This window comes from Phaenicophaeus curvirostris, chromosome W (genome assembly GCF_032191515.1).
Source record: "Phaenicophaeus curvirostris isolate KB17595 chromosome W, BPBGC_Pcur_1.0, whole genome shotgun sequence".
Lineage (NCBI taxonomy): Eukaryota > Metazoa > Chordata > Aves > Cuculiformes > Cuculidae > Phaenicophaeus > Phaenicophaeus curvirostris.
This window is the reverse complement of record NC_091430.1, coordinates 525,232-552,753: the sequence shown is the minus strand read 5'-3', so window position 1 is coordinate 552,753 and position 27,522 is coordinate 525,232. Positions and strand designations below refer to the sequence as shown.

General features: G+C 43.8%; 1 protein-coding gene across 1 annotated transcript in view; it reads left to right on the top strand.

Annotated features, from left to right (window-relative positions):
• LOC138732944 (guanine nucleotide-binding protein G(q) subunit alpha-like) overlaps positions 1 to 22,717 on the top strand; it is a 99,212-nt gene extending 76,495 nt beyond the window's left edge. The window contains exons 6-7 of the mRNA XM_069879749.1: positions 18,213 to 18,366; positions 20,950 to 22,717. Of these exons, the coding sequence (XP_069735850.1) occupies positions 18,213 to 18,366; positions 20,950 to 21,140 (345 nt within the window). The 3' untranslated portion in view covers positions 21,141 to 22,717. The remainder of the gene's footprint in view (positions 1 to 18,212; positions 18,367 to 20,949) is intronic.
• The last annotated feature ends 4,805 nt before the right edge of the window (positions 22,718 to 27,522 follow it).

The window sequence follows — 27,522 nt, the reverse complement described above, 5'->3', positions numbered from 1 at the left end:
GGCATCCTTTCTTGGGGAAAGGAAGAGAGAGCCAGGCCCATTGACTTGTCCATCAGGTAAGGTAGTTGTATGAATCCTCCTCTCAAAGTGTAATAGGTCTCAGGTGCCAGTTTTATAGTTTTTGCAAATTCTTTGGTGCCTCTTGGTAAGGTGGAGACTGAATGTAAATAGCTTGCAACATAAAATTCGTCCTGCTTAATGGAGTAGAGAGATATGAATTTAAGACTGTAATAAGTGTTATAAATAAGCTCCTAGTGTTTGTGAACATTTTGTTTTCTGGTAAATATAAATAAAAATGCACTGAAATAATCTTTTCAGGAGAAGGAGCTTTCCTGGGCTTCCTGGGCTTTCAGAATATACAATCTTGTCCTTTGTTGCTATCAGTTAAAGTGTTCACATGTTACGAACTGAATGGAACAAATGCACTGAACATTTCCCTCCTGTCTTAGGCTTTCCTTCCACTTTGAAATTATCAAAATGATATTATTCCATGACTTTTTTTCAACTGTTATGAAAAAGAACTTACTCATGAAGTTGTCTTGAATTTTTAAGTTTTCACTTTCAAAACAAAACATTTTAGAGGTAAATGTGGAGATAAAAGCTCTAAATCTCCTCTCTGTCTTGAAGATGGTTCTTCCACCTCACTGCTAAACTATTTATGTTTCTTATTAACATCAGTGAAAAACTTCTGAAACTTTTTGTTTTTCAGTTTGTAATATGCTTGTAATAATTCAAAGCATTTTTTCAAGTCATGCATACAGACACTTGTGCACATTCCAGCAGCCTTAGGTCTGTGTTCCTCTAGCTCTTGAGTGGACCCAGCCTTTCTTGGAGCTAAGCACCCATCTGTGCGGCTTAGTTTGGGCTTTCAGTAAGCTGTGTCCTGTCTATTAGACTGTTGTGAGACAAGTTAGTTTTACCCTACTGTGTAAACTGTGTTGTTGCAATATTATTCCTGTTCAGTGCAAGAGGAACCACAGATTCAGACCCCTGATGCATGCGTTTGTCTGAGGAGCCACTGGCACGAGGCTACCATCTTCAGGCTTATGACTGAATGCCTCTAAGTCAGAATCCTGCCTAGACGTAGCAATACCACAGCCTCTCCACCCCATCACATACCGCATGTTCATGGGACACAAGGTGCTAAATCATTCATATATGACCTGATTCTGGGTCATGGCTTCATCAAAGGCAAATCCTGTATGACCAACCTAGAGGGAAGGAGGTAGCTAGAAAACTTCCTTCCCTGGTCCATGAGACAGACTACTATCCTCTGATAGCAGTCCAAACTGGTAACGATGGTCTAGTAAACAAAAAGGCCAAAACCATCAAGAATGACTTCAGGGCCATTGGGAAAATGATGGAGGGCTCTGGGGCACAAGTGGTATTCTGCTTCATCCCAAGGCTAAATAGAGAGGAGCAGGAAGCCAGGAAGAAGAATTCGATTAATACCTGGCTCCGAGCCTGGTGCGAGGAGAGGGGCTTTGGCTTCTTTGATCATGGGGTGGCTCACGCACCCCCAGGCTTTCTTGCTAAGGATGGGACACGCGTCTCCTAGGGGGACTAAAGCCCTTGCTAGAAACCTAGCTAAGCTCATAAATCGAGCTTTAAACTAGATGTGAAGGGGGAGGGGGTTGAGCCCAGGCTAGACAGGAACGAGCCTGGACGTGGGGCAATGGTGACTCAGAGAGGGTGTGCTGGTGAGGACCTCCAGTACCTCACCACACAGAAAGTGGGGGAGAACACACCTGGGAGTGCTAAGGGAGATACGGGCACTCTGGGGCTAGCTACTCCAGTTACCAGGCAACTGGGAACGAACTCTGTTCCCTCTAAGAGGGCTGAAGGCTCAGCAGCTCAGCTGAAGTGCATTTACACCAATGCACGCAGCCTGGGAAATAAGAAGGAAGAGCTGGAAGCTGTCATAGGGCAAGGAGCCTATGATGTCATTGCCATCACGGAAACGTGGTGGGACGAGTCATATAACTGGAGTGCAGCTATGGTGGGGTACAAACTCTTCAGGCGGGACAGGAAGGGTAGGAGAGGAGGCGGGGTAGCCCTCTTTGTAAGGGAGGACTTGGACTCCGTTGAGATGGATTGTGGCAATCAGGAGGTTGAGTGCCTGTGGGTTAAAATCAGAGGAGCACACCAGAAGGTAGATTTTGTGATGGGAGTCTGTTACAGACCACCCAGCCAAGGAGAAGCAGCTGATGAGCTCTTCTATAAACAGCTGGGGTTAATCTCTAGATCCATGCCTCTCATTCTTGTGGGAGACTTCAATCTGCCTGATATCTGCTGGGAGTACAATAGAGCAGAAAGGAAGCAGTCTAGGAGGTTCCTGGAGTGCGTGGAAGACAACTTCCTTGCACAGTTGGTGAATGAACCGAAAAGGGAGGGTGCCCTCCTAGACCTGCTGTTTGTGAACAGAGAAGACCTTGTGGGGGATGTGGCAGTAGGTGGACGCCTAGGACAAAGTGATCATGAGATGATAGGGTTTTCTGTTCTAGGTGAAGTGAAGAGGGTTGTTAGTAGGACGGGAGCATTAAATTTCCAGAGGGCAGACTTTGATCTCTTCAGAAGGCTGGTTGGCGAAGTCTCATGGGAGACAGTACTTAAGGGCAAGGGAGCCCATGAGGGCTGGGAGCTCTTCAAAAAAGAAATCCTAGCAGCTCAGGAGAAAGCCATCCCCGTGTTCCGGAAAAAAAGCCGGCAGGGGAGAAAGCCAGCTTGGTTGAACAGTGAGATCTTGAGTGATATCAAGAAGAAGAGAAATGTTTATGGGCTCTGGAAGAGGGGACAGGCCTCTTGGGTGGACTACAGGAGGGAAGTGAGATTGTGTAGGGAAAAAATCAGGAGGGCTAAGGCTCAACTAGAAATCAGATTGGCAAAGTCTGTGAAAGATAACAAAAAATCTTTCTACAAATATATAAATAATAAAAGGAGGACTAGGGAGACCATACAGTCCCTATTGGACGAAGAAGGAACAACAGTGACAGGGGATGAGGAAAAGGCTGAGGTACTTAATGCCTTCTTTGCCTCAGTCTTTAGTTGTAAGGAGGGTCGTTCCGTCTGTGTACAAACCCAGGAGCTAGAGGAGCAAAATGAGGCTCCCGTGATCCAAGAGGAGGTGGTCAGAGCCTTGCTAGCCCGACTGGACAGTCACAAGTCTATGGGGCTGGACAGGATCCATCCAAGGGCATTGAAGGAGCTGGCGGATGTGCTGGCCAAACCCCTTTCCATCATCTTCCAACAGTCCTGGAAGACTGGGGAAGTCCCACTGGACTGGAGGCTGGCTGATGTTGTGCCCATCTACAAGAAGGGTCGCAGGGAGGACCCAGGAAACTACAGGCCTCTCAGTCTGACCTCAGTGCCAGGGAAAGTCATGGAACAGGTGATCTTGAGTGCTATCATGAAGCACATGCAAGAGAACCGGGTGATCAGGCCCAGTCAACACGGGTTCACAAAAGGCAGGTCTTGCCAGACTAACCTGATCGCCTTCTATGACAAAGTGACTCGGCTGCTGGATGAGGGAAAGGCTGTGGATGGATCTTCCTGGACTTCAGTAAAGCCTTTGACACAGTTTCTCCCAGCATTCTGCTTGAGAAACTGTCACCTCTGGGCTGGACAGGCGCACCCTCTCCTGGGTGGAAAACTGGTTGGATGGCCGGGCCCAGAGAGTGGTGGGAAATGGAGTTAACTCCAGCTGGAGGCCAGTGACAAGTGGGGTTCCCCAGGGCTCAGTGCTGGGTCCAGCCCTGTTCAATGTCTTTATCAATGACCTGGATGAAGGCATCGAGTGCACCCTTAGCAAGTTTGCGGACGACACTAAGCTCGGTAGAAGTGTCGGTCTGCTGGAGGGTCGGGAGGCTCTGCAAAGGGATCTGAACAGGCTGGACCGCTGGTCAGAGTCCAATGGCATGAGGTTTAACAAGGCCAAATGCCGAGTTCTGCACTTGGGGCACAACAACCCTATGCAGTGCTACAGACTAGGAGAAGTCTGGCTGGAGAGCTGCCTGGAGGAGGGGGACCTGGGGGTGTTGGTTGACAGCGACTGAATATGAGCCAGCAGTGTGCCCAGGTGGCCAAGAAGGCCAGTGGCATCTTGGCTTGGATCAGAAATGGCATGGCCAGCAGGTCCAGGGAGGTTCTTCTCCCTCTGGACTCGGCACTGGTGAGACCGCTCCTCGAATCCTGTGTTCATTTCTGGGCCCCTCACCACAAGAAGGATGTTGAGGCTCTGGAACGAGTCCAGAGAAGAACAACCAAGCTGGTGAAGGGGCTGGAGAACAGGCCTTATGAGGAGTGGCTGAGAGAGCTGGGAGTGTTTAGCCTGGAGAAGAGGAGGCTGAGGGGAGACCTCATTGCTCTCTACAACTACCTGAAAGAGGTTGTAGAGAGGAGGGTGCTGGCCTCTTCTCCCAAGTGACGGGGGACAGGACAAGAGGGAATGGCCTCAAGCTCCGTCAGGGGAGATTTAGGCTGGACATTAGGAAAAAATTCTTCACAGAAAGGGTCATTGGGCATTGGAACAGGCTACCCAGGGAGGTGGTTGTGTCCCCTTCCCTGGAGGTGTTTAAGGCATGGGTGGACGAGGTGCTGAGGGGCATGGTTTAGTGTTTGATAGGAATGGTTGGACTCGATGATCCAGTGGGTCTCTTCCAACCTGGTTATTCTATGATTCTAGAGGCTTTCTATGATGGAGCTGCTACATCAGTGGACATGGGAAGAGATATGGATGTCATTTACCTTGACTTCTTTAAAGTCTTTGACACGGTCCTCCACAATATCATTCTCTCTAAATTGGAGAGATATGGTTTTGATGGGTGGACTGTTCTGTGGATGAGGAATTGGTTGGATAGTCTCATTCAGAGAGTATAGGTCAACGGCTTGATGTCCAGATAGAGATTCGTGACAAGTGGTGTCCCTCAGGGGTCCATACTGGGACCAGTGCTGTTTAATATCCTCATCGATGATATTGACAGCGAGATCGAGGGGAGTCTCAGCAAGTTTGCAGGTGACACCAAGCTGAGTGGTCCAGCTGTCACACCAGAAGGACGGGATGTCATCCAGAGGGACCTGGATGAGCTGGAGAAGTAGGCCTGTGAGAACCTCATGAGGTTCAGCAAGGCCAAGTGCAATGTACTGCACCTGGGTCGGGGCAATCCTCGATTTCAGTACGCATAGAATCATAGAATCATAGAATCATAGAATAACCAGGTTGGAAGAGACCCACCGGATCATCGAGTCCAACCATTCCTATCAAACACTAAACCATGCCCCTTAGCACCTCGTCCACCCGTCCCTTAAACACCTCCAGGGAAGGTGAATCAACCACCTCCCTGGGCAGCCTCTGCCAGTGCCCAATGACCCTTTCTGTGAAAAATTTTTTCCTAATGTCCAGCCTAAACCTCCCCTGGCGGAGCTTGAGGCCATTCCCTCTCGTCCTGTCCCCCTGTCACTTGGGAGAAGAGGCCAGCACCCTCCTCTCTACAACCTCCTTTCAGGTAGTTATAGAGAGCAATGAGGACTCCCCTCAGCCTCCTCTTCTCCAGGCTAAACAACCACAGCTCTCTCAGCCGCTCCTCGTAAGACTTGTTCTCCAGCCCCTTCACCAGCTTTGTTGCTCTTCTCTGGACTCGTTCCAGAGCCTCAACATCCTTCTTGTGGTGAGGGGCCCAGAACTGAACACAGGATTCGAGGAGCGGTCTCACCAGTGCCGAGTACAGAGGGAGAATAACCTCCCTGGACCTGCTGGTCATGCTGTTTCTGATCCAAGCCAAGATGCCATTGGCCTTCTTGGCCACCTGGGCACACTGCTGGCTCATGTTCAGTCGGCTGTCAACCAACACCCCCAGGTCCCCCTCCTCCAGGCAGCTTTCCAGCAAGTCTTCTCCAAGTCTGTAGCACTGCATAGGGTTGTTGTGCCCCAAGTGCAGAACTCGGCATTTGGCCTCATTAAACCTCATGCCACTGGAATCTGCCCAGTGGTCCAGCCTTTTCAGATCGCTTTGCAGAGCCTCCCTACCCTCCAGCAGATCGACACTTCCACTCAGCTTAGTGTCGTCCGCAAACTTGTTAAGGGTGCACTCGATGCCTTCATCCAGGTCATTGAACAGGGCTGGACCCAGCACTGAGCCCTGGGGAACCCCACTTGTCACTGGCCTCCAGCTGGATTTAACACCATTTCCCACCACTCTCTGGGCCCGGCCATCCAACCAGTTTTCCACCCAGGAGAGTGTGCGCCTCTCCAGGCCAGAGGCTGACAGTTTCCTAAGCACAATGCTGTGAGAAACTGTGTCAAAGGCTTTACTGAAGTCCAGGAAGATCCATCCACAGCCTTTCCCTCGTCCAGCAGCCGAGTCACTTTGTCATAGAAGGCGATCAGGTTAGTTTGGCAAGTCCTGCCTTTTGTGAACCCGTGTTGACTGGGCCTGATCACCCGGTTCTCTTGCATGTGCTTCATGATAGCACTCAAGATCACCTGCTCCATGACTTTCCCTGGCACTGAGGTCAGACTGACAGGCCTGGAGTTCCCTGGGTCCTCCCTGCAACCCTTCTTGTAGATGGGCACAACATCAGCCAGCCTCCAGTCCAGTGGGACTTCCCCAGTCTTCCAGGACTGTTGGAAGATGATGGAAAGGGGTTTGGCCAGCACATCCGCCAGCTCCTTCAATGCCCTTGGGTGAATCCCATCCGGCCCCATAGACTTGTGACTGTCCAGTCGGGCTAGCAAGGCTCTGACCACCTCCTCTTGGATCACGGGAGCCTCATTATGCTCCTCTAGCTCCTGGGTTTGTACACAGACGGAATGACTTTACAACTAAAGACTGAGGCAAAGAAGGCATTAAGTACCTCAGCCTTTTCCTCATCCCCTGTCACTGTTGTTCCTTCTTCGTCCAATAGGGACTGTATGGTCTCCCTAGTCCTCCTTTTATTATTTATATATTTGTAGAAAGATTTTTTGTTATCTTTCACAGACTTTGCCAATCTGATTTCTAGTTGAGCCTTAGCCCTCCTGATTTTTTCCCTACACAATCTCACTTCCCTCCTGTAGTCCACCCAAGAGGCCTGTCCCCTCTTCCAGAGCCCATAAACATTTCTCTTCTTCTTGATATCACTCAAGATCTCACTGTTCAACCAAGCTGGCTTTCTCCCCTGCCGGCTTTTTTTCCGGAACACGGAGATGGCTTTCTCCTGAGCTGCTAGGATTTCCTTTTTGAAGAGCTCCCAGCCCTCATGGGCTCCCTTGCCCTTAAGTACTGTCTCCCATGAGACTTCGCCAACCAGCCTTCTGAAGAGATCAAAGTCTGCCCTCTGGAAATTTAATTCTACCTTCCTACTAACCACGCTCTTCACTTCACCTAGAACAGAAAACCCTATCATCTCATGATCACTTTGTCCTAGGCGTCCACCTACTGCCACATCCCCTACAAGGCCTTCTCTTCACAAACAGCAGGTCCAGGAGGGCACCCTCCCTTGTTGGTTCATTCACCAGATGTGCAAGGAAGTTGTCTTCCAGGCACTCCAGGAACCTCCTAGACTGCTTCCTTTCTGCTCTATTGTACTTCCAGCAGATACCCAGAAGATTGAAGCCTCCCAGGAGAACAAGAGGCATCCATCTAGAGACTATCCCCAGCTGTTTATAGAAGAGCTCATCAGCTGCTTCTCCTTGTCTGGGTGGTCTGTAACAGACTCCCATCACAATATCTGCCTTCTGGTGTGCTCCTCTGATTTTAACCCACAGGCACTCAATCTCCTGATTGCCACAATCCATCTCAATGGTGTCCAAGTCCTCCCTTACAAAGAGGGCTACCCCGCCTCCTCTCCTACGCTTCCTGTCCCGCCTGAAGAGTTTGTACCCCACCATAGCTGCACTCCAGTTATATGAGTCGTCCCACCACGTTTCCGTGATGGCAACGACATCATAGCCTCCTTGCCCTACAACAGCTTCCAGCTCTTCCTTCTTATTCCCCATGCTGTGTGCATTGGTGTAAATGCACTTCAGCTGAGCTGCTGAGCCTTCAGCCCTCTTAGAGGGAACAGAGTTCATTCCCAATTGCCTGGTAACTGGAGTAGCTAGCTCCAGTGCCTGTATCTCCCTTAGCACCCCGAGGTGTGTTCTCCCCCACTTTCTGTGTGGTGAGGTACTAGAGGTCCACACCAGCACACCCTCTCTGAGTCACCATTGCCCCACGTCCAGGCTCGTTCCTGTCTAGCCTGGGCTCAACCCCCTCCCCCTTCACATCTAGTTTAAAGCTCGATTTATGAGCTTAGCTAGGTTTCTAGCAAGGGCTTTAGTCCCCCTAGGAGACGCGTGTCCCATCCTTAGCAAGAAAGCCTGGGGGTGCGTGAGCCACCCCATGATCAAAGAAGCCAAAGCCCCTCTCCTCGCACCAGGCTCGGAGCCAGGCATTAATCGAAGGAAACATGATGGGGGATGATGTGATTCAGATCAGCCCTGCAGAGAAGGACTTGGGTGTGCTGGTGGATGAGAAGCTTGACATGAGTCGTCAATGTGCGTTCTCAGCCAAGATGGCTAACGGAAAACATGATATACACATAATTAAACATATAAATGTCTTACTACAGATACACAGAAGTATACTAATGTAAGAAAAGCAATTTTGATTAGGGCCCTTAGCTAGCTTTCTGACTTAAGAATCCTTTATAAGAAGTTGTTGTTTGTTTTTTTTTTCAATCATCATTCATCTTCAAGCTTCTTTGCCCTGTCCATGAGTGCTGATATAGCCCCAGCATTATTGCTGTCCGTATTAGTAGCAGTCGTCTTCATCATAATTGCTATCTCTGCTTAGATACGGATGGACACACCACGCTGGCATCCACTTGGGTCCTTGACCTGTGGAAACACAAGCATATCCTCGACGCCACGTTATTAACTGATATGGTCCTTCCCACCGGCCCAACACCAAAGATTTCAACAATACCCTGGCTCCTTCCCCACCAAGCCGCCGACCCTCTGCTTGTGAAGACGAAAAAATACCTGACTATAAGCGATGATTCCACTCCCTAATTCTCTCGCACATTTAAGGAATTTAATACATACAATGCTTTCCTTAATCTGTTCTATGGTGTTTCAGCCTTCGTTCCCCCTTTTTGTTTTAACAACATATCTTTTAGTGTCTGCTGGGCTCATTCTACTATCACCTGTCCTTGTGTACAATGGGGTACACCCGTGCTGTCGGTCTGTCTGCTGTTCTGTTCCCTTCGACTATAAATCCTGGAAGTGATGTGTGACTCCGAATGTGCATCACATAAAATTCTGGTTTTCTAGTTGTGACTTGAAACCATAACTGCCTTAACATTTAAAAACAAGCACACATTCTTTACCTGTTTTATCCATCCTCTTCCTATACGCTGCACTACTCTGGCTACATATTGTGAACCTGTAACTAAATTAAAGGACTGTGATGCTGTTCAAAGGCCTTTACCACTGCATACAATTCCACTGTTTGTGTTGATCCTTCTATTATATACACTACACTTTATTTGCCCACTGTCCATTTTCTTTCCACGATAGTACTGCTCTTCCTGTTTTTCCTGAGCCATCAGTAAATATTGTAGGGCCGTCAACTGGTCGCTCTCTACATAAGGGCTTCAGTTCTATTTGTAATGTTTGCAGAGAGGAAAACAATTTATGACTTGGTAAATGGGTATCAATATTTGGATAAATGGGTAAATGGATATCAATATCATATCCTATGCAGTGCTACAGACTTGGAGAAGACTTGCTGGAAAGCTGCCTGGAGGAGAGGGACCTGGGGGTGTTGGTTGACAGCCGACTGAACATGAGCCAGCAGTGTGCCCAGGTGGCCAAGAAGGCCAATGGCATCTTGGCTTGGATCAGAAAGGGTGTGACCAGCAGGTCCAGGGAGGTTATTCTCCCTCTGGACTCGGCACTGGTGAGGCCGCTCCTCGAGTACTGTGTTCATTTCTGGGCCCCTCACCACAAGAAGGATGTTGAGGCTCTGGAGAGAGTCCAGAGAAGAACAACGAGGCTGGTGAAGGGGCTGGAGAACAAGTCTTACGAGGAGCGGCTGAGAGAGCTGGGGTTGTTTAGCCTGGAGAAGAGGAGGCTGAGGGGAGTCCTCATTGCTCTCTATAACTACCTGAAAGGAGGTTGTAGAGAGGAGGGTGCTGGCCTCTTCTCCCAAGTAACGGGGGACAGGACAAGAGGGAATGGCCTCAAGCTCTGCCAGGGGAGGTTTAGGCTGGACATTAGGAAAAAATTTTTCACAGAAAGGGTCATTGGGCACTGGCAGAGGCTGCCCAGGGAGGTGGTTGATTCACCTTCCCTGGAGGTGTTTAAGGGACGGGTGGACGAGGTGCTAAGGGGCATGGTTTAGTGTTTGATAGGAATGGTTGGACTCGATGATCCAGTGGGTCTCTTCCAACCTGGTTATTCTATGATTCTACTTCCTGGATAATCTGTTATAGCTACCTGTAAATTCAAACTATTTGCCATGCACCACTTAACATATTCCTTTGTCATTGGAATATAAATGATAATCGGATCTTGGCCTAATAACTGAACACTTCTTTTTCCCTTGGTGATTATCATTGTAATTGAATTATGTCAGATCCTGTGACTAATATATCCTCCATATAATGATATGTTAGTGTATTCAAGTGCTTACATTGAACTCTGACCTCAGACAATGCACCTGCTACATAGGTTTGACAAATCATGGGGCTGTTTTTCATGCCCTGTGGTAAAACTACCCAATGATATCGCTTTACCGGTTCTTGGACGTTAATCAATGGTACTGAGAAGGCAAATTGTGGGGCGTCCTTTTCATCTAATGGAATGGTAAAAAAACAGTCTTTTAAGTCTATCACCACTATATACGACTCAGCTGGAATCATGGTAGGTGAAGGTAACCCTGGCTGTAATGTTCCCATATCCTCAATTACTTCATTAATTTTTCACAATTTCCACGATTTCTTTTTTATCATGAATACAGGTGTGTTCCAAGGACTATTGGTTGGGACTATATGCCCTTGATCTATTTTCTCCTCCACTAAATTTTGCAATGCACCCAGTCTTTCACTAGATAGGGGCCACTGCTCAACCCATACTAGCGTATCCGATTTCCATATTAAAGGTATGATTGGGCGTTTTCCTGCAGTGGCCCCAGTAAAAAATGCCCATCATCTATGATTCCAACACCTATTCCCATTGCACTTACCACATCTCTTCCCCACAAAATTAGTGGAACGTGTAAGACAAAGGGTTGCACTACAGCTGTTTTGCCATCAGGGCCTTGGATTTGTATGTTATTTGCACTTTGAAATGATGTAGTGGTTCTGCCTATTCCAGATAAGGATGCATTTACGACTTTTAACAGCCAGGTGTCAGACCATTTGGCATGAGTTATCACTGTAACATCTGCTCCCATATCAATCATGCCGTCCAAGATAATATATCCTGGCTTCCCCCCTTTCAAGGTTAATGTACACCTTAACATAGGATGCTGAGTTTGTAAGGAGTGAACCCAATGTACTTCAGGGATTCCTGTGGACCCAAAAGCTTGTGAGCCAGGCTCTCTAGAGTCAGCTTGGAACACAGCTGCTTTGAACAAAACTAATTGTGCTATCCGGCTATCTTTTGGTATGAAGAACACCGGAGATGGCGCCCATACCCTTGCTTGAATTATTCCAGTAAAATCTGCATCTATGACCCCGGGTAAAACAAGGATTCCCAACCGAATTATTGATAATCACTCTAATAACAAGGCACTAGAGCCACCCCTCAATGGTCCTTTTATGTTCAGCGGCATTGTGTGAAGTGCAGACGATTGCAGCACTACTGCGATGGTGGTGATCACGTCTATCTCAGTGCTGCCTCTGGTTCTTGCTCTGAGGTGAGAGCTGCTGTTTGCTGTGGAGGCATCAGTGTCAGTACGCGCCTCCAAACCAAGCTTTGCTCTTGGGTATTCGACGATACTGTCCTGTTCTTATCCCATTTTAATCTACACCAACTGGCAAAATGTTTACCCTTTCCACACCGAGGGCAGATTTTAGGCCCTCTATCCTGGCATAGTGTGTGGCAGTCTCTTAAAATGTCTCTCCTTGCCGTATCTATAACAGAATGTCTATCTGTCCCAGTGTACAGTCAGGGCAGCAGTCACAAGCTGTGCTTGATCCCAGCTGTTGTTGTAGGATTTTTCATCGCTGATTGCAAAATTAAGGCTTCTGTAACTGCTCGGTTGTCTACCCGCTTGTCGAGTGCATCCTTCAATCTGTCTATAAATGCCATATATGGTTTGTGCCCATTTCAACTGTCCGATATCCGATATTTTTATAAATGTTCAATAAGCCAAAAAGCTGTGCCTGTTGTAAACTTATCATAGAATCACCAGGTTAGAAAAGACCCCCAGGATCATCGAGTCACACCATTTCTATCAATCACTAAACCATGTCCCTCAGCACCTCATCCACCCATGCCTTAAACACCTCCAGGGAAGGTGAATCAACCACCTCCCTGGGCAGCCTGTCCCAGTGCCCAATGACCCTTTCCGTAAAAAAATTTTCCTGATGTCAAGCCTGAACCTCCCCTGGCGGAGCTTGAGGCCATTCCCTCTTGTCCTGTCCCCTGTTACTTGGGAGAAGAGGCCAGCTCCCTCCTCTCAACAACCTCCTTCCAGGTAGTTGTAGAGAGCAATGAGGTCTCCCCTCAGCCTCCTCTTCTCCAGGCTAAACAACCCCAGCTCTCTCAGCCGCTCCTCGTAAGACTTGTTCTCCAGCCCCCTCACCAGCTTCGTTGTTCTTCTCTGGACTCGCTCCAGAGCCTCAACATCCTTCTTGTGGTGAGGGGCCCAGAAATGAACACAGTATTCGAGGAGCGGTCTCACCAGTGCTGAGTACAGAGGGAGAAGAACCTCCCTGGACCTGCTGGTCACGCCGTGTCTGATCCAAGCCAAGATGCCATTGGCCTTCTTGGCCACCTGGGCACACTGCTGGCTCATGTTCAGTCGGCTGTCATCCAACACCCCCAGGTCCTTCTCCTCCAGGCAGCTTTCCAGCAAGTCTTCTCCAAGTCTGTAGCACTGCATAGGGTTGTTGTGCCCCAAGTGCAGAACCCGATATTTGGCCTTGTTAAACCTAGAGGCTGACAGTTTCGTAAGCTGAATTCTGTGAGCAACTGTGTCAAAGGCTTTACTGGAGTCCAAGAAGACTCCATGCACAGCCTTTCCCTCATCCAGTAGACAGGTCACTTTGTCATAGAAGGCGGTCAGGTTAGTTTGGCAAGACCTGCCTTTCATGAACCCATGTTGACTGGGCCTGATCACCCGGTTCTCTTGCATGTGCTTCATGATAGCACTCAATATCACCTGTTCCATGACTTTCCCTGGCACTGAGGTCAGACTGACAGGCCTGTAGTTCCCTGGGTCCTCCCTGCGACCCTTGTAGATGGGCACAACATCAGCCAGCCTCCAGTCCAGTGGGACTTCCCCAGTCTTCCAGGACTGCTGGAAGATGATGGAAAGGGGTTTGACAAGCACATCCACCAGCTCCTTCAATAGGCTTGGGTGAATCCCATCCGGCCCCATAGATTTGCGAGTGTCTAATTGGCCAAGTAAGTCTCTATCCACCTCCTCTTGGAACATGGGAACATTTAGTTATGCGTGAAATGATCCACTAGTGCTTCTGTATTTAACCATATTAATATTGTACCCCTTCTTTTCTCTCAGAGCACTATTTTTTTAGCTGAGAACTGCTGCTTTTCCCTTCACTGGATACCAGTTCATACAACTTCTAAATGCTTTTTTAGCCTGTTTCAGCTGTTTCTCAGAATTTTACATTAGAGCCGAACTATTATAAATTATGCTACTTATCTTATTTCTGTAATTGCAAAAGGAATTGAAGTAATTGCAGATATTTCCAGCGCAACAGAGATCTTGGGAAATGGTAAAAACAGTGGTTCTACTGCTCATTTTCCTTGTGCCAGGTGCCTAGAGAGCCACAACAAGCCGTTGCTACTGTCAAAGGGAGGTTGCTGTAAAGACTGGCATGACTGCTGTGAAAGGCTGTCAGGCACTGAGAAGCTTTGAAGCCAGCTGCACATTTCTGTATATTAGTTATTCACTAGTTTTTATCTGCAACCTTTGCAATTGCACCTGAAATAGGCTATTTCTTGAAGCAATTGGGTGAGGAAGACATGTATTCCTTCATTTTTTCCTCTCCTCTGAAACCCCTCTAGTTTTAACTATGTTATTGTTATTAGGTCTATATATTATAAAGTTATAAATGGAATGGTCACGATTATACTTTAACAATTAACCTAAGGACTTATGTTTTATGCTCAACTCTGTTAATATTTCAGGTTTTATCCTTTTTGAATGAAAGTCTTGCACCATTGAAATCAATGCAACCGATTGCAAAAAAAAAAAAATCAGATTTTCCTTCTCTGCCTTAGTTTCTTCATCCATAAATTTGTCAATATTCTCTCGCTCACCACTCCAACATGCTCTTAAGTTTAATAAATTGCTTAAAGATTCTGTGGTGATACAAGATAATTAAACTATTTAGGTGGTGGAGATTTTTTTTAGAGCTCCAATTTGCATTCTTATGCAGGTCACTTTAAAATGTAAAGTAATACGAAGTGAAAATACACTTATAGCAAAACTATGAGTTTTCTGATGGAACGTTGCATACATTAACAACAAAAGGAGGGCTAAGGGGAATCTCCAGCCTTTATTGGATGAGAGGGGAAACTTAGTGACAAAGAATGAGGAGGAAGCTGAGATACTTAATGCCTTCTTCACCTCAGTCTTTGATACTAAGACAAATTGTTCTCTGGGTACCCAGCACCCTGAGTTGGAAGACGGGGACGAGGAGGAGAACGGAGACCCCATAATCCAAGAAGAGATGGTTAGCGACCTGCTACACCCCCTAGAAAGACACAAGTCTATGGGGTTCGATAGGATCCACCCGAGAGTGCAGAAGGAACTGGTGGAAGCGTTCACCAATCCACTTTCCATCGTTTATCAGCAGTCCTTGGCTAACTGAGGAGGTCCCAGTTGACTGGAGGTCAGCAAATGTGATGCCCATCTACAAGAAGGGCCAGAAAGAGGATCCAGGGAACTACAGTCCTGTCAGCCTGGCCTTGGTGCCAGGGAAGGTTATGGATCAGGTCACCTTGAGAGCCATCAAACGGCATGTACAGGACAAGCAGGGGATCAGGCCCAATCAGCATGAGTTTAGTAAAGTGAGGTCCTGCTTGACCAACCTGTTCTCCTTCTATGACCAGGTGGCCTACCTAGTGGATGAGGGAAAGGCTGTGGATGTTGTCTGCCTTGACTTTAGTGAAGCCTTTGACACTGTTTCCCACAGCATTCTCCTAGAGAAGTTCTCTGCTCATGTCTTGGATAGGCCCACACTTCACTGGGTGAAAATCTGGCTGTATGGCTGGTCCCAAAGAGTTGTGGTGAACACAGTTCAATCCAGTTGGAGGCCGGTCACAAGTGGTGTCCCCAGGGCTCAGTACTGGGTCCAGTCCTGTTCAATATCTTCATCAATGACCTGGATGAGTGCACCCTTGGTCAGTTTGCAGTTGACACTAAACTGTGAGGAAGTTTCGATATGCTTGAGGGTAGGGAAGCTCTACAGAGGGATCTGGACAGGCTGGATTGATGGGCTGAGGTCAATGGGGTGAGATGCAACAAGGCCAAGTGCCTACTTTTGCACTTGGGTCACAACAATGCCATGCAGCGCTACAGGCTTGGGAAAAAGTGGCTAGAATGCTGCCCAGCAGAAAAGGACCTGGGTATGTTGGTTGTCAGCCAACTGAACATGAGACAACAGTGGCCCAGGTGGCCAAGAAGACCAACAGCATCCTGGCTTGTGTCAAAAATGGTGTGGCCGGCAAGACCAGGGAAGTGATCGTCCCCATGTACAGAGCCCTGGTGAGGCCACACCTCGAATCCTGTGTTCAGTTGTGGGTACCTCACTACGAGAAAGACACTGAGGGGTTGGATTGTGTCTAGAGAAGCGCAATACAGCTTGTGAAGGCTCTGGAGAACAAGTGTGTTATGAGAAGCATCTGAGGGAACTGGGATTGTTTTAGTCTGGAGAAAAGGAGGCTGAGAGGAGGCCTTATCACTGTCTACAACTGCCTGAAAGGAGGTTGTAGAGAGATGGATGTTGGTCTATCACACCCCAAGGTTAGACAGAGTAGGACCCAGAATTGTATTTAAACATTTAGTTTATTACCTATAATGTTACAATTCTAAGTCAAGAATATAAGCTTAAGGCTAGACCAAAATTAGCATCCTATAAGGGTTTGGAAAGGACCATATTACCTTTACAGAGTTCAGTGATAAGAGTCTTTAGATGTTTCCTCAAAGCTGCGGCGAGTGCTGTGGTGAGTGAGTGAGAGTGAAGTTTCTGAAAACAGGCGAGTGAAGTTTCTGGGGGGGCGGGGGGGGGAATGTGGGGGGTGAAGGGGGGTGTGTCTCAGGCCAGCTGAGAGGGAGCTCCGATTTGTGCTTGCTCCTCTCATTCTCTTATAGTCCGTTCTGTAGTGATAACATCTGGGGTGCCAGTCGGCCCAATCTTATCGGTGGCACCAGTGGTAGGAGAAACAATGGATTGCAGCACGACCCCCACCAGTGTGTAGGAATCCAGAGAACTCCAGGGTCGTAGATCAGGATGCTTCCATCACAAGAAACTCATAGTAATACTTTTGTTTTTGAGGATCACCTCTGAGTCATGTTTTGTTCCACAGTTATCTCCGCATATCTTTGTTGGTATGTGGGAGAGGGGGGTGACCATGTGCCAGTTTGGTCATCCTGACAGGCAAACGAGTGGCAGAGACTAATCGCCCATTCTCCCCTACTTATCCTTGCTGCACAGATGGGCTTTGATATGCCCGCTGATGTGGACTGGCCACCAGACCTCCATCTGGCCCCCCTCCACATCGCAACTCAGCAAAGCAGCAGCCCGCTTCAGCAGCTTGGGGGGGGGGGGGGAAGGATATGTCATGGTCTCTCTTCCTAAGTAACAAATGATAGAATGAGAGGAAATGGCCTCAAGTTGCGCCAGGGGACATTCAGATTGGAGGTTAGGAAAAATTTCTTTACAGAATGAGTGGTGAAGCATTGGAACAGGCTGCCCAGGGGAGTGATTAAGTCCCCATCCCTGGAAGTATTTGAAAGATAGGTAGATGTGGTGCTTAGAGACATGATTTAGTGGTGAACTCGGCTGTGTTAGGTTTATGGTTGGACTTGATGATCTTAAGGGTCTTTTCCGACTCAGATGATTCTATGGCTTAGCAACAGCAGAATCTGCAGGATTCCCTTCCTTGATTTTCTTCTCTGGAGTCCTGTTTTGTGGTGAAACTGTTGTTTTCAGGAGGTATCTCCTAAAACAACTTCCATGGGTAGCTAATCAGGCCTGCTTTAGAGTTTTCCAAATAAAGAAAGAAATAGAGTTAATTCATACTACCTTACTCAGTTTGTTCCAACTCTTTATTAACTGCATCCTGTCAATCTAACAGTTCTTCAGAATTGTATCAAAACAGCATTTTACAGTGTCAGAAGGCCCTTACAAACAAAACTGTATGCTTCACTTACTTACATTTCTACTATAATGCAAAATGCTTTTTAGAAGCAATTAAAGTAAAGGCTAACCCAATGATGTTAGAAACAAATTTACCATTTGTAAGATTTTATGTCATAAAACTTTGATTTGGGGAAACATTTTCATATTATCAAAGAGTAAATTCCAAATTTACCTGGAACTATTTTAAAGCTGATGTCTTTCAAAAGATTAAGGATAACTTGCATTTAAAGTTCAGGAAAGGTTCTTAAAACTTGATTATTATGTCTTGTTGTACACTTGTCTTTGCCTTGAACCACATGCATTTCAGTACTAACTAATTTATTGGCTGATCATAACTGTACATATTCAGTATTTAAAACAGTACCTGTTACAGCTATAATGCCCGTGACCCATGTTTTAAAGAATAATTATGCTTCTGTCATTGACTTTTCAACAGGGAACTGTCTGCATATTCAATTTACCACATACCTATGAATTGTAAATTAATCAGTTAAAACTTACATTTCGGTAAGAAGTTGGAAAGCACGAAATGGATCTGTTTATCAGATAAAATGAAATTGCATGGATTGATTTAAAAAAATTAAAAATTATTTTCATGATCACATAAATTTGTCTCTCTTTTTTTATTTCAGAATCGAATGGAAGAAAGCAAAGCACTCTTTAGGACAATTATTACATATCCATGGTTCCAGAATTCTTCAGTCATTCTGTTCTTAAATAAAAAAGATCTCTTGGAGGAGAAAATTATGTACTCCCATTTAGTTGATTATTTCCCAGAGTATGATGGTAAGTATATTGTCACCAGAGCTCATGTCCCATTTACACTGCAGTAATGACAAAATGCAAAAGCCTTGCCCATAATTTGCTTAGATGTTCTTAGGACAGAGATTATCATTCATTCTTAATTGCACACATTTTCTTCTTTAAAAATTGTACTTAGTACTCCAAATGGTTCATTTGTAGTTGAATGGCTTGCTGGTCATGTGTGGGTTTTTTCTAAATATATGAAAAGGAAAAAGTGATTAAAATAGCAATTTTTAATATTTCAAATTTTTAAAGCCATTGAAATCTTGTGGGATTTTCTACATTGCTAGGATTTCATTTTATGCTTCCATTAATTGTGGATAGGATGGCTGTACATTTCATGTGAAATTATTGATTCTAGGTGAGTAACATCATATTCTGTCCTTGTTCATAAGTTGGGGTAAGGGTTTGAACTGAAGTATAAGGCTAAAATTGCATAAAAATACATTTCTCATTTTTACACGGTGTCTGACATACTCTTCTTTTTTATTTTGTGCATGTGTGTGTTTATTTGGTTTTGTTGGGGTTTTTTTTGATTAAGGCTGGAAGCATTATGGACTTGGTCCTGGGCAACTGGCACTAGGTGACCCTGCTTGAGCAGTGGGGTTGGACCAGATGATCTCCAGAGGTTCCTTTCAACCTCAGCCATTCTGCGTGAATTTTGTCTGGTTTTGGCTGGACAAGCATTTAACATAGGTGTACTGGAAGAAGGGTAACATTGTGCCCATCTTTTAAAAGGGTAGAAAATATGACCTCAGGAACTAGCAACCTGTCAGCCTCAACTCTGTGCCTGGGGAGATCATGGAACAGATCCTCCTAGGTTATTTAGATTATAACCACTTAGCACTGTAAATCTAACATTGACTCATTCCCTTTTTTCTAAATACCTGAGGTGGAAAACTTTCTTTTTAACCTCAGTTTTCTGTACTTGAACCCCAGTCAAAACCAATTTTAATTACATGATAATCAGCAGACATGTTGTTAGATGAGCAAAATTTGGATACAGGCTTTGAATAGTGCAGCAGATTTTGAGAAGGACAACCCTACCTGTGTCTACACGCTGTAAAGCTGTTTAACAAATTTCTAGGAAGTTCATTAAAACAACAAATGGCTTATTTTGAAGAAATTATTGTCTTTGAAAGTCTAGGAGCCTCCTTTACTAATATTTAAACTTATTAAGAGAAAAAGAATAGTAGTGAAATTTCTTGTTGCTGCTGTTTTAATAGAATATGTGCTGAAGCTAAAGGCTAGTATCTGTTGTGTTTAGAAATTTTAAAAAGTTTGAAGTCCTCTCCATCCTACCCCAGAGAAGTTATTAGCTGTTTGTATGTTTTTCTCAGCAATTGTGTAGTCTGTGTATGTATCTGTATATATGCATATATATTCATACACCAGGATATTGCAGAACCACGTTCTCCTTCTGTGCTTCCTTTACTACCTATTTTTTTCAGTTATCCAAATTAGAAATGTTTGTAATTTTATTTACATATTAAAAATAAGTTTCATTGTGTAGTTATTGAAAGTTATGTGGGCACACACTAATCCCCTAAGTACAGATTTTATAACCACTGAAGGACAGACAGAACTATATAACAGCTGAGTGCTGATATTTATGTTGTCATATAACAAGACCAGGACTGATGAGGAGATAGGAGGAGGAGGCACAGCAAACATACATGTTTTGTAAAAACCCACATTGCAGAAACAGGAGGACAGGGGAATAACGGCCTATGAAAATTGCACTGGAACAGAATGGCAGTATAGGGGAACAATAGCTTGTTGCTTAGGTTCCTGCTTCTGTGTGCTCTTTTGGCTGTGGACATGAACAAATCCTCACGGTTCTGGATAGGAAGTCATTATTTTTTGCCTTCTGCCTTGTGTAAAGTAGAACATGCAGTTTGATTACGTAGACTCATAGACTTACTGTTCTTCTGAGAATTACAGACTTAATTTAGATTTAATAGGATTGCTATATAAAATTTAGATAATTGTTTTGTTAGAACATTAGCTTTTTGCAGTTTAACAGCTTCAACGAGCAAGCATCTATATTTTATTATCACTAAAGTAAATGAAATTCTATTGAAGACAGTGTCAGACCAGTTTAGGATATATCTTGATTATGCTACATTTTAAAAGAACTTACATAAGTATAGTTTAAATATAGTAGATATAGACAGAAAATGGACCAATTCTATTAAGTTTTTAAAAATATTTATTAGTATAAAGCAACTATTTCTTTTGTTGTTCATTTTGTGCAGTTATAGATCATCTATTTCATGTCTCTATTTTAAACATCTTATGGAAGAAAGAGGATAATCAGCAGGAAAAGAAGCTCTTCCATGATCAACTTCTAGAGTTTCCTTCTGTTTTTAATTTTTAGCGGTTCCTACTGGGAAAAAATAGCATATGGTAGTATTTATTATCAAAAAATTTCCCCTCCTATCTTATACGCGAATCACAGATAAAGTCTGTCTTCTGTTTTCTACTCTTAAGGTTCCCTCTCCTAAAGAAACTCAAATATTGAATTGACTTTAGGAAAAACTGATTTCTCTTCTTAATTATCAGGACCACAACGGGATGCACAAGCAGCACGAGAGTTCATCTTGAAGATGTTTGTAGATCTGAATCCAGACAGTGACAAAATTATCTACTCCCACTTCACATGTGCTACAGACACAGAGAATATACGCTTCGTCTTTGCTGCTGTCAAGGACACAATTCTACAGTTAAATCTGAAGGAGTACAACCTAGTCTAACTGTGCCTAGGAGGCCCTCCAAGATTGCCTTTGCATGATTGAAGATACACAAGAGGGACTATTATCTGTGAAAACAAATTGTATAGTGCTAATTTATTGTCAGCCTGGACTCTGTGAATGTCCACAAAGTTTTTAGTTAACATTATGTTTTTATTTAAACTATATGGAGGAAAAACAAAAGATGCTGAAATACCTTCACAGTACATTTTCTTATTTTTTAGGCAAAACTTGTGACTCAACATGTTTGAAATTCTCAGCCATACACTCACAGAGGATAACACTTTTCTTTGCAGTTGAAGCAAAATTAAGCTGGTTTCCTCTTTCCCTGACCCTTTCTCTCTCCCTCCTTCTTTCCCCCTTATGATTTTAAACGTACAATGTCCATTTTCCCAGTTGCATTCCTTGGTAAAATATTTTCTATTGAGTGATTTCATCAGGAAAAATGCTATCATCAGAACTGAAATTATCAGTCATTCAAATTCTACAGAATGTACTTTCTCTGAAGGATCAAAAGTATTGATAACGTTTTTTTAATTTCTTGACGTGTTTTAATTTTGTCTTAACTTCTGAGGCTAGAATATGGGGATTGCAAAATAGAAGTAGTTGTGTATGGATTTGGAATTTAACCATAATTTCACAGTTCATAATTATGCATAGAAGACAGCAATGAAATAAAGACACAAACCTGGGATGTTCATGAAATATCATAGAATTTCATATCATATCATAAAATCTTGCCAAATCTGACTTTTTATAAAACCAATATTTTTAAAACATAAGATACCAACTGAAACGCCAAACTGATGGATTGGGAACTGATCTGATTGAGTCAACTGCCAAATGATAAACAAACATACTTTCATATAGTCCCTTTTTTAGAAAGTGTTCCATTTTCCAAAAACAATGTGAGTGAATATGCTACTAGATATATATGTATAGAAGACAGTTTAACTCTCCCCTTATGTCAGAGAGAGAATGAGATTGTATTCAATGTTTTCAGTAGTAATATCAAAGCACCTTTATATAGCATGAAATTATTGATGAGGGATCACATTCAGGAACCTTTCTTGATAAGATTGCCTCTTAACTGATTCACAGACATTTGATATGCTTCATGCGAAATAGTCTCTCTTGATGTTCTTTAAAAAAGATTCAATGCAAATGAAACAGTGAGAAAATCACTCTTGTAATTTAAACACACAAATTTTTAACAACAAAAATGTAGCACACATTGATGACCACCTTAGATTGAAAGTTGTAGGTTGTTTTTTTGAACAGTGCATGATTACTAGCAAGCTACATAGAACTCAAAGGTTAGATGTAATTGGATTGCCTACAATCTACAGTGCCAAGTAGTACTAGAATGCACTTTAGCACAGAAATTGCTGTCTCTCAGCAGTGAGGAGAGGTGGAAAAAGAATGACTTATTATTTGAGTAAGAAAGTTAACAACAAAAACTAATGATATGTTTTCCATCCTTAACCCTTCCAACTCCAAAACAACAACAATAAGAGAAATTGAGATTTGTTGCTCCTAAAATACCTTACAATTAAAAACTGGTTGTAGGTGTAGTGCAATTATGAATGCTATAATCATTGTATATACATCTATGTATATATGGCAGCATCCATATTGGCTTTGTAATCATTACTTTTTGGCAAACTGAATATGCTGTATTGAAATGTATCTATGTAATTGTATCGTATTTCTTACAGTTAATTCATATTTTATAATGTTATTTTATTTACTTTTTTAAGAGAAGAATGTAAATGTCAATTTATTTCTGAGTAGGGATTTGTTGTTTTTATTTAAAAAGAAAAAAATTTATTACAGTGCAGAATGGTACTAGCATTGTGCTGTAAAAATATCATTTGTACATTTCTGAGTAAAAGTAAATTGGAGACATGCAGAGGACATTCATAATCAAAACAGCACTTAAATCTTATCAGAGCTTTATACAGATGTAGACACCATTTTTGTTCAGAGAATTTATGCCATTATATCTAGGATTGGAACATAAACTCTTAAATATGGATTTATATTGGTCAGATTCAACTTTGCTTAATTTTACCTTTCTAATAGTCTTTATTAGAAAAGTGAATTTAGAGGCATTTCAAACCATTGAATATAAGTACTAATGGGTATATGTTATTTCCCTACAAATATCATGAAAAAATACAGAACATCGCATCAGTTAAACATTATTTCAGAAATTACATAAGCCTTAACTCTAAAAACAAAATTGCTAGTGTTAACAATTTTAAGGCATTAAAGAATTCTATTTAATAAAGCTAAAGCAGGTAGTTGTATGTTTTAAAATGTGACGCTGGCATTCTGAATATGTGATCAGAACAGCTATTCTTGTTATATATGTCATTATAAAATTGGTCCTGATCTTGCTTATAAACATAACAAAACTTCTGTTCCCATAGCTGACTCTGGAGAGTGTGATAATATCCCTTCTTTTAACGTGGGAATGCAGTGGCCACCTTGGATTTAGTGATACAAATAGAACTGTAGGGAAAAAAAAAAAAGCCAGTGGTGTCTACTGAAGGTTTGGGGTTTGTTTTACTTTGTTATGGGATATTAGGGGTAAGTTTTGTATAAAACAAAACAAAAGTTTACTCATGCATTATAGAGATATTGTGATTGCGAAGTTCAAGAGTGTGTGCCACTGAGCTACTTCTGGTATAATTTGAATTTGAGTTGAAAATGTGACTATGTTTAGATCATATTCTGAAAAAATATATATTCAGCATGCTAATGCAAGCCTTACATGAATCACCTAACACAGCACTGGAGTGTGACAGTGTTTACAAAAACATTTCCTTTTGAAATGACATAGCTGTTCCCACTTGTAATATGTTCCATTCTTGTTGCTGTTTTAATTTTGATTTCCACTATGCATTATAGTGCTTGAGTCCAGAAGTATGTGCATCTAACAAAGCTGAAGGCAAAAACAAGACAGAAACCCTTTTAACTCTGCCAAAAATATGTGATTTCATTGAATGCCATAAATGGAAGCAGAGGGAAGGAAAACATCTTGGGAACCTGTGTGTTCTATGTGTTCACTAGTATGAGAAGGCTCTAAGATGTGTTGTACAGAAACCTTAAACTTGCTTTTTTTCACTAGTCACTGGCACTGTCCTGACATATATAGGATGATGAAGCTATAAAGGCAATTTGTTTTTATAATTCAGACTGCTTGGACTTCCAAGGCATACGAACTGTAATTTTTAATCTTACTCACACATGATTGTGTAACACTCTTTTAAGTTTGAAAGTGAAGAGACTTGATGTTGGCTGTCAGTCAGAACTGACTGCATAATTTGCAAAAACTGTAAAAGGGGGCAAAAGGGCTATGCATGAAGACTTCACTAGACTCCACAATTTTGCTTGTAAGATGCAAAAGACTTTCAGATTACTCAGTCTAATGCCCCTTCCCTTGTTATGTGTTCTTCACAAAATAATGAAATAATTGGAGAAAACAAAGACACAGACAAAAAAATATCCAAATAATTTATTACGTGTGCTGGAATTCTTGGAGCTCTGTGCAAGGCTACCCTGCATTACATTAGTAAACTACTAAAGTGTGTACAGTATATTAACAAGGCCTACAAATGACCTACCTCTAATTAAGAAACTAATAAAGTAAATACGTTTTGGAGAGACTGTCACAAGTTAGGAAATTAAAATGGCCTGTTGTAGATATGTAATGACTATATTAGACATTCACACTTTTGTAGAGACAGTCCCCCTTTGGACATAAACAACTAAGGACATATATCCCTGTCCAATTTGTCAGTTTAGTAGAGATCTTGAAAAACAATGTGCTTCAGTTTGATAAGAACAACTGATATCTCCTCCTTTTTTTTCCTGGCTTTTATTTATCCAGAATATTTTGAGTTGTATTAATCAAAAAAAACCATTTCAATGAAATCAGTAATCCTTTGTGGGTCATTATTTATCTAGTTGCAGGGATTTTACTGTAACTTTCACTGAAGCTTTTTCACAATAGTTATACTGTGTAAAAGAAAGGAATAGAACAATTATTTGACCAAAGTTGATGTTGAAGATAGTGTCAAAAATGCAAGAGAAATCAACCAGATCAATCTTATTCTAAAGCTGGATTTGTGTTTGTTGTTTGTTTGTTGCATTATTTCTCTCAAAAGATGGTCTAAGCTGAAGTCTATTACTAGATTCCTTATTTATCATACTACAGGAAATTCTTATTTGACTAATATATTGGAGTGGGCCAGATATAATTTTTAATTTCAGTAGTTTAAAAAAATAAAGATCGTATTTGCTATTCCGAAAGCGTCATTTAAATGCATGTGTTGCCTATTGTTTGGAGGACAAAAATAGGTTGTGGTTTTTTGTTGAAAAAACTAATGCATAAGTACTGCTCCTCAAAAATCTTGCTGGTTAAAAATGCAGTATTCTTGGCCATAACTTTGTACTATAGTATCTTTGTGCCTTGAAATTTAGCTTTTCTGAAATATATATTCTTTGGTGGCATCCAGCGCAGGACGGTGAGTTCTGTGGTGGGGTGGACATTTTGAGGCGGTGGGAGCTTCCCTGAGCCGGGAAAATCCCAGAAAAACCCAGGCGGGGCGGGGCTCCTGACAGCCCCCACACACTGGTCCCGCGGGGCCTGACGGGAGGGGGGGGTCCCAGCTGCCACCGCGGGAGATTTAAGGGCTCCCTAGGGAGCACCGCGAAGAGGAGTGTGGTATGTTATTGTCATGTGGCAGGGCAAACAGGCAGGGGCTAGAGACTAGCCAGAAGACACCGCGGACCATGGTAGCCACCTGTCAGAAGATTAAAGCCGCACTGGGTGCTGCAGCAAGCAGGATGGATGCTGCCACCCAGACAGAGCCTCAGTGGGGGCATGCAGCTACCCAGACCCTGGGCTGCAGGCAGTGCCCCCTTCCCACACCAGCTCATGCCTCTGGTACTGGCTCCACTTGTGAAAGCTGTGCTTGTGTGGGGGAACTCCTTTGTATGGTGGAGGAGCTGAGGGAGGAGGTAAAGATGCTGAGGACCATCAGGGAGTGTGAGAGGGAGATAGACCAGTGGAGCAGTGCCCTCTCACTAACTCAGCGGGCTGCTGGAGCTGGTGTGTCTGAATACCACCCACCTGCACACTGCAAGGTTGGGGGAACAAGGGATGGGGAATGGCAGCAAGTTCCTGCCTGACAAAGGAAACCTGCTCCCCTCAACCAGACAACAAAACCCCAGATCCCCCTGAAGAACAAATGTGAAGTGCTGCAGGTGGAATCCAACCCTGAGGATGAGGATGATGGCTCCCACAGCCTAGAATCTTTCTATAGGCTGCGCCATCCCCAGAAAAACATAAAAACATCCTCCATTAAGAAGAAGAGGAGAGTGATTGTTATAGGGGATTCCTTTCTAAAAGAAACAGAGGGACCCATCTGCAGACTGGACCCGCTCCACAGAGAGGTCGGCTGCTTACTGGGGGCATCAGTGAAGGAGGTAACTAGAAAACTTGCTTCCCTGGTCCAAGAGATGGACTATTATCCTCTGTTAGTACTCCAAATTGGTAGTGATGACACAGAGAATAGAAAGCCCAAACTCATCAAGAGAGACTTCAGGATTCTAGGGAAAATGATGGAGGGCTCTGGGGCTCAGACCGTGTTTAGCTCCATTCCAAGGCTAAATACAGAGGAGCAAGTAGTCAAAAAGAAGCAATTGATTAATGCCTGGCTCCGAGCCTGGTGTGAGGAGAGGGGCTTTGGCTTCTTTGATCATGGGGTGGCCCACACACCCCCAGGCTTTCTTACTAGGGATGGGACACGTGTGTCTCCTAGGAGGGCTGAAGCCCTTGCTAAAAATCTAGCTAGGCTCGTTAACCGAGCTTTAAACTAGATGTGAAGGGGGAGGGGGATGAGACCAGGCTAGATGGGAGTGAGCCTGGAAGTGGGACACCAGTGACTCAGAGATGGTGTGCTGGTGAGGACCACCAGTACATCACCACAGAACAAGTGGGGGCAATTACACATGGTGACAGTAAGGAAGATACTGGCACTCTGGCATCAGCTACTCCAATGACCAGGCAATTGGGAATAAACTCTATTCCTTCTATGAGGGCTGAAGGTTTGCCAGTCCAGCTGAGGTGCATTTACACCAATGCACACAGCATGGGGAATAAGAAGGAGGAGTTGGAAGCTGTCGTAGGGCAAGGAGGCTATGATGTCGTTGCCATCATGGAAACGTGGTGGGATGACTCTAATAACTGGAGTGCAGCTATGGTGGGGTATAAACACTTCAGGCGGGACAGGAAGGGTAGGAGAAGAGGTGGGGTAGCCCTCTATGTAAGAGAGGACTTGGATACCATCGAGCTTGATTATAGTGATTAAGT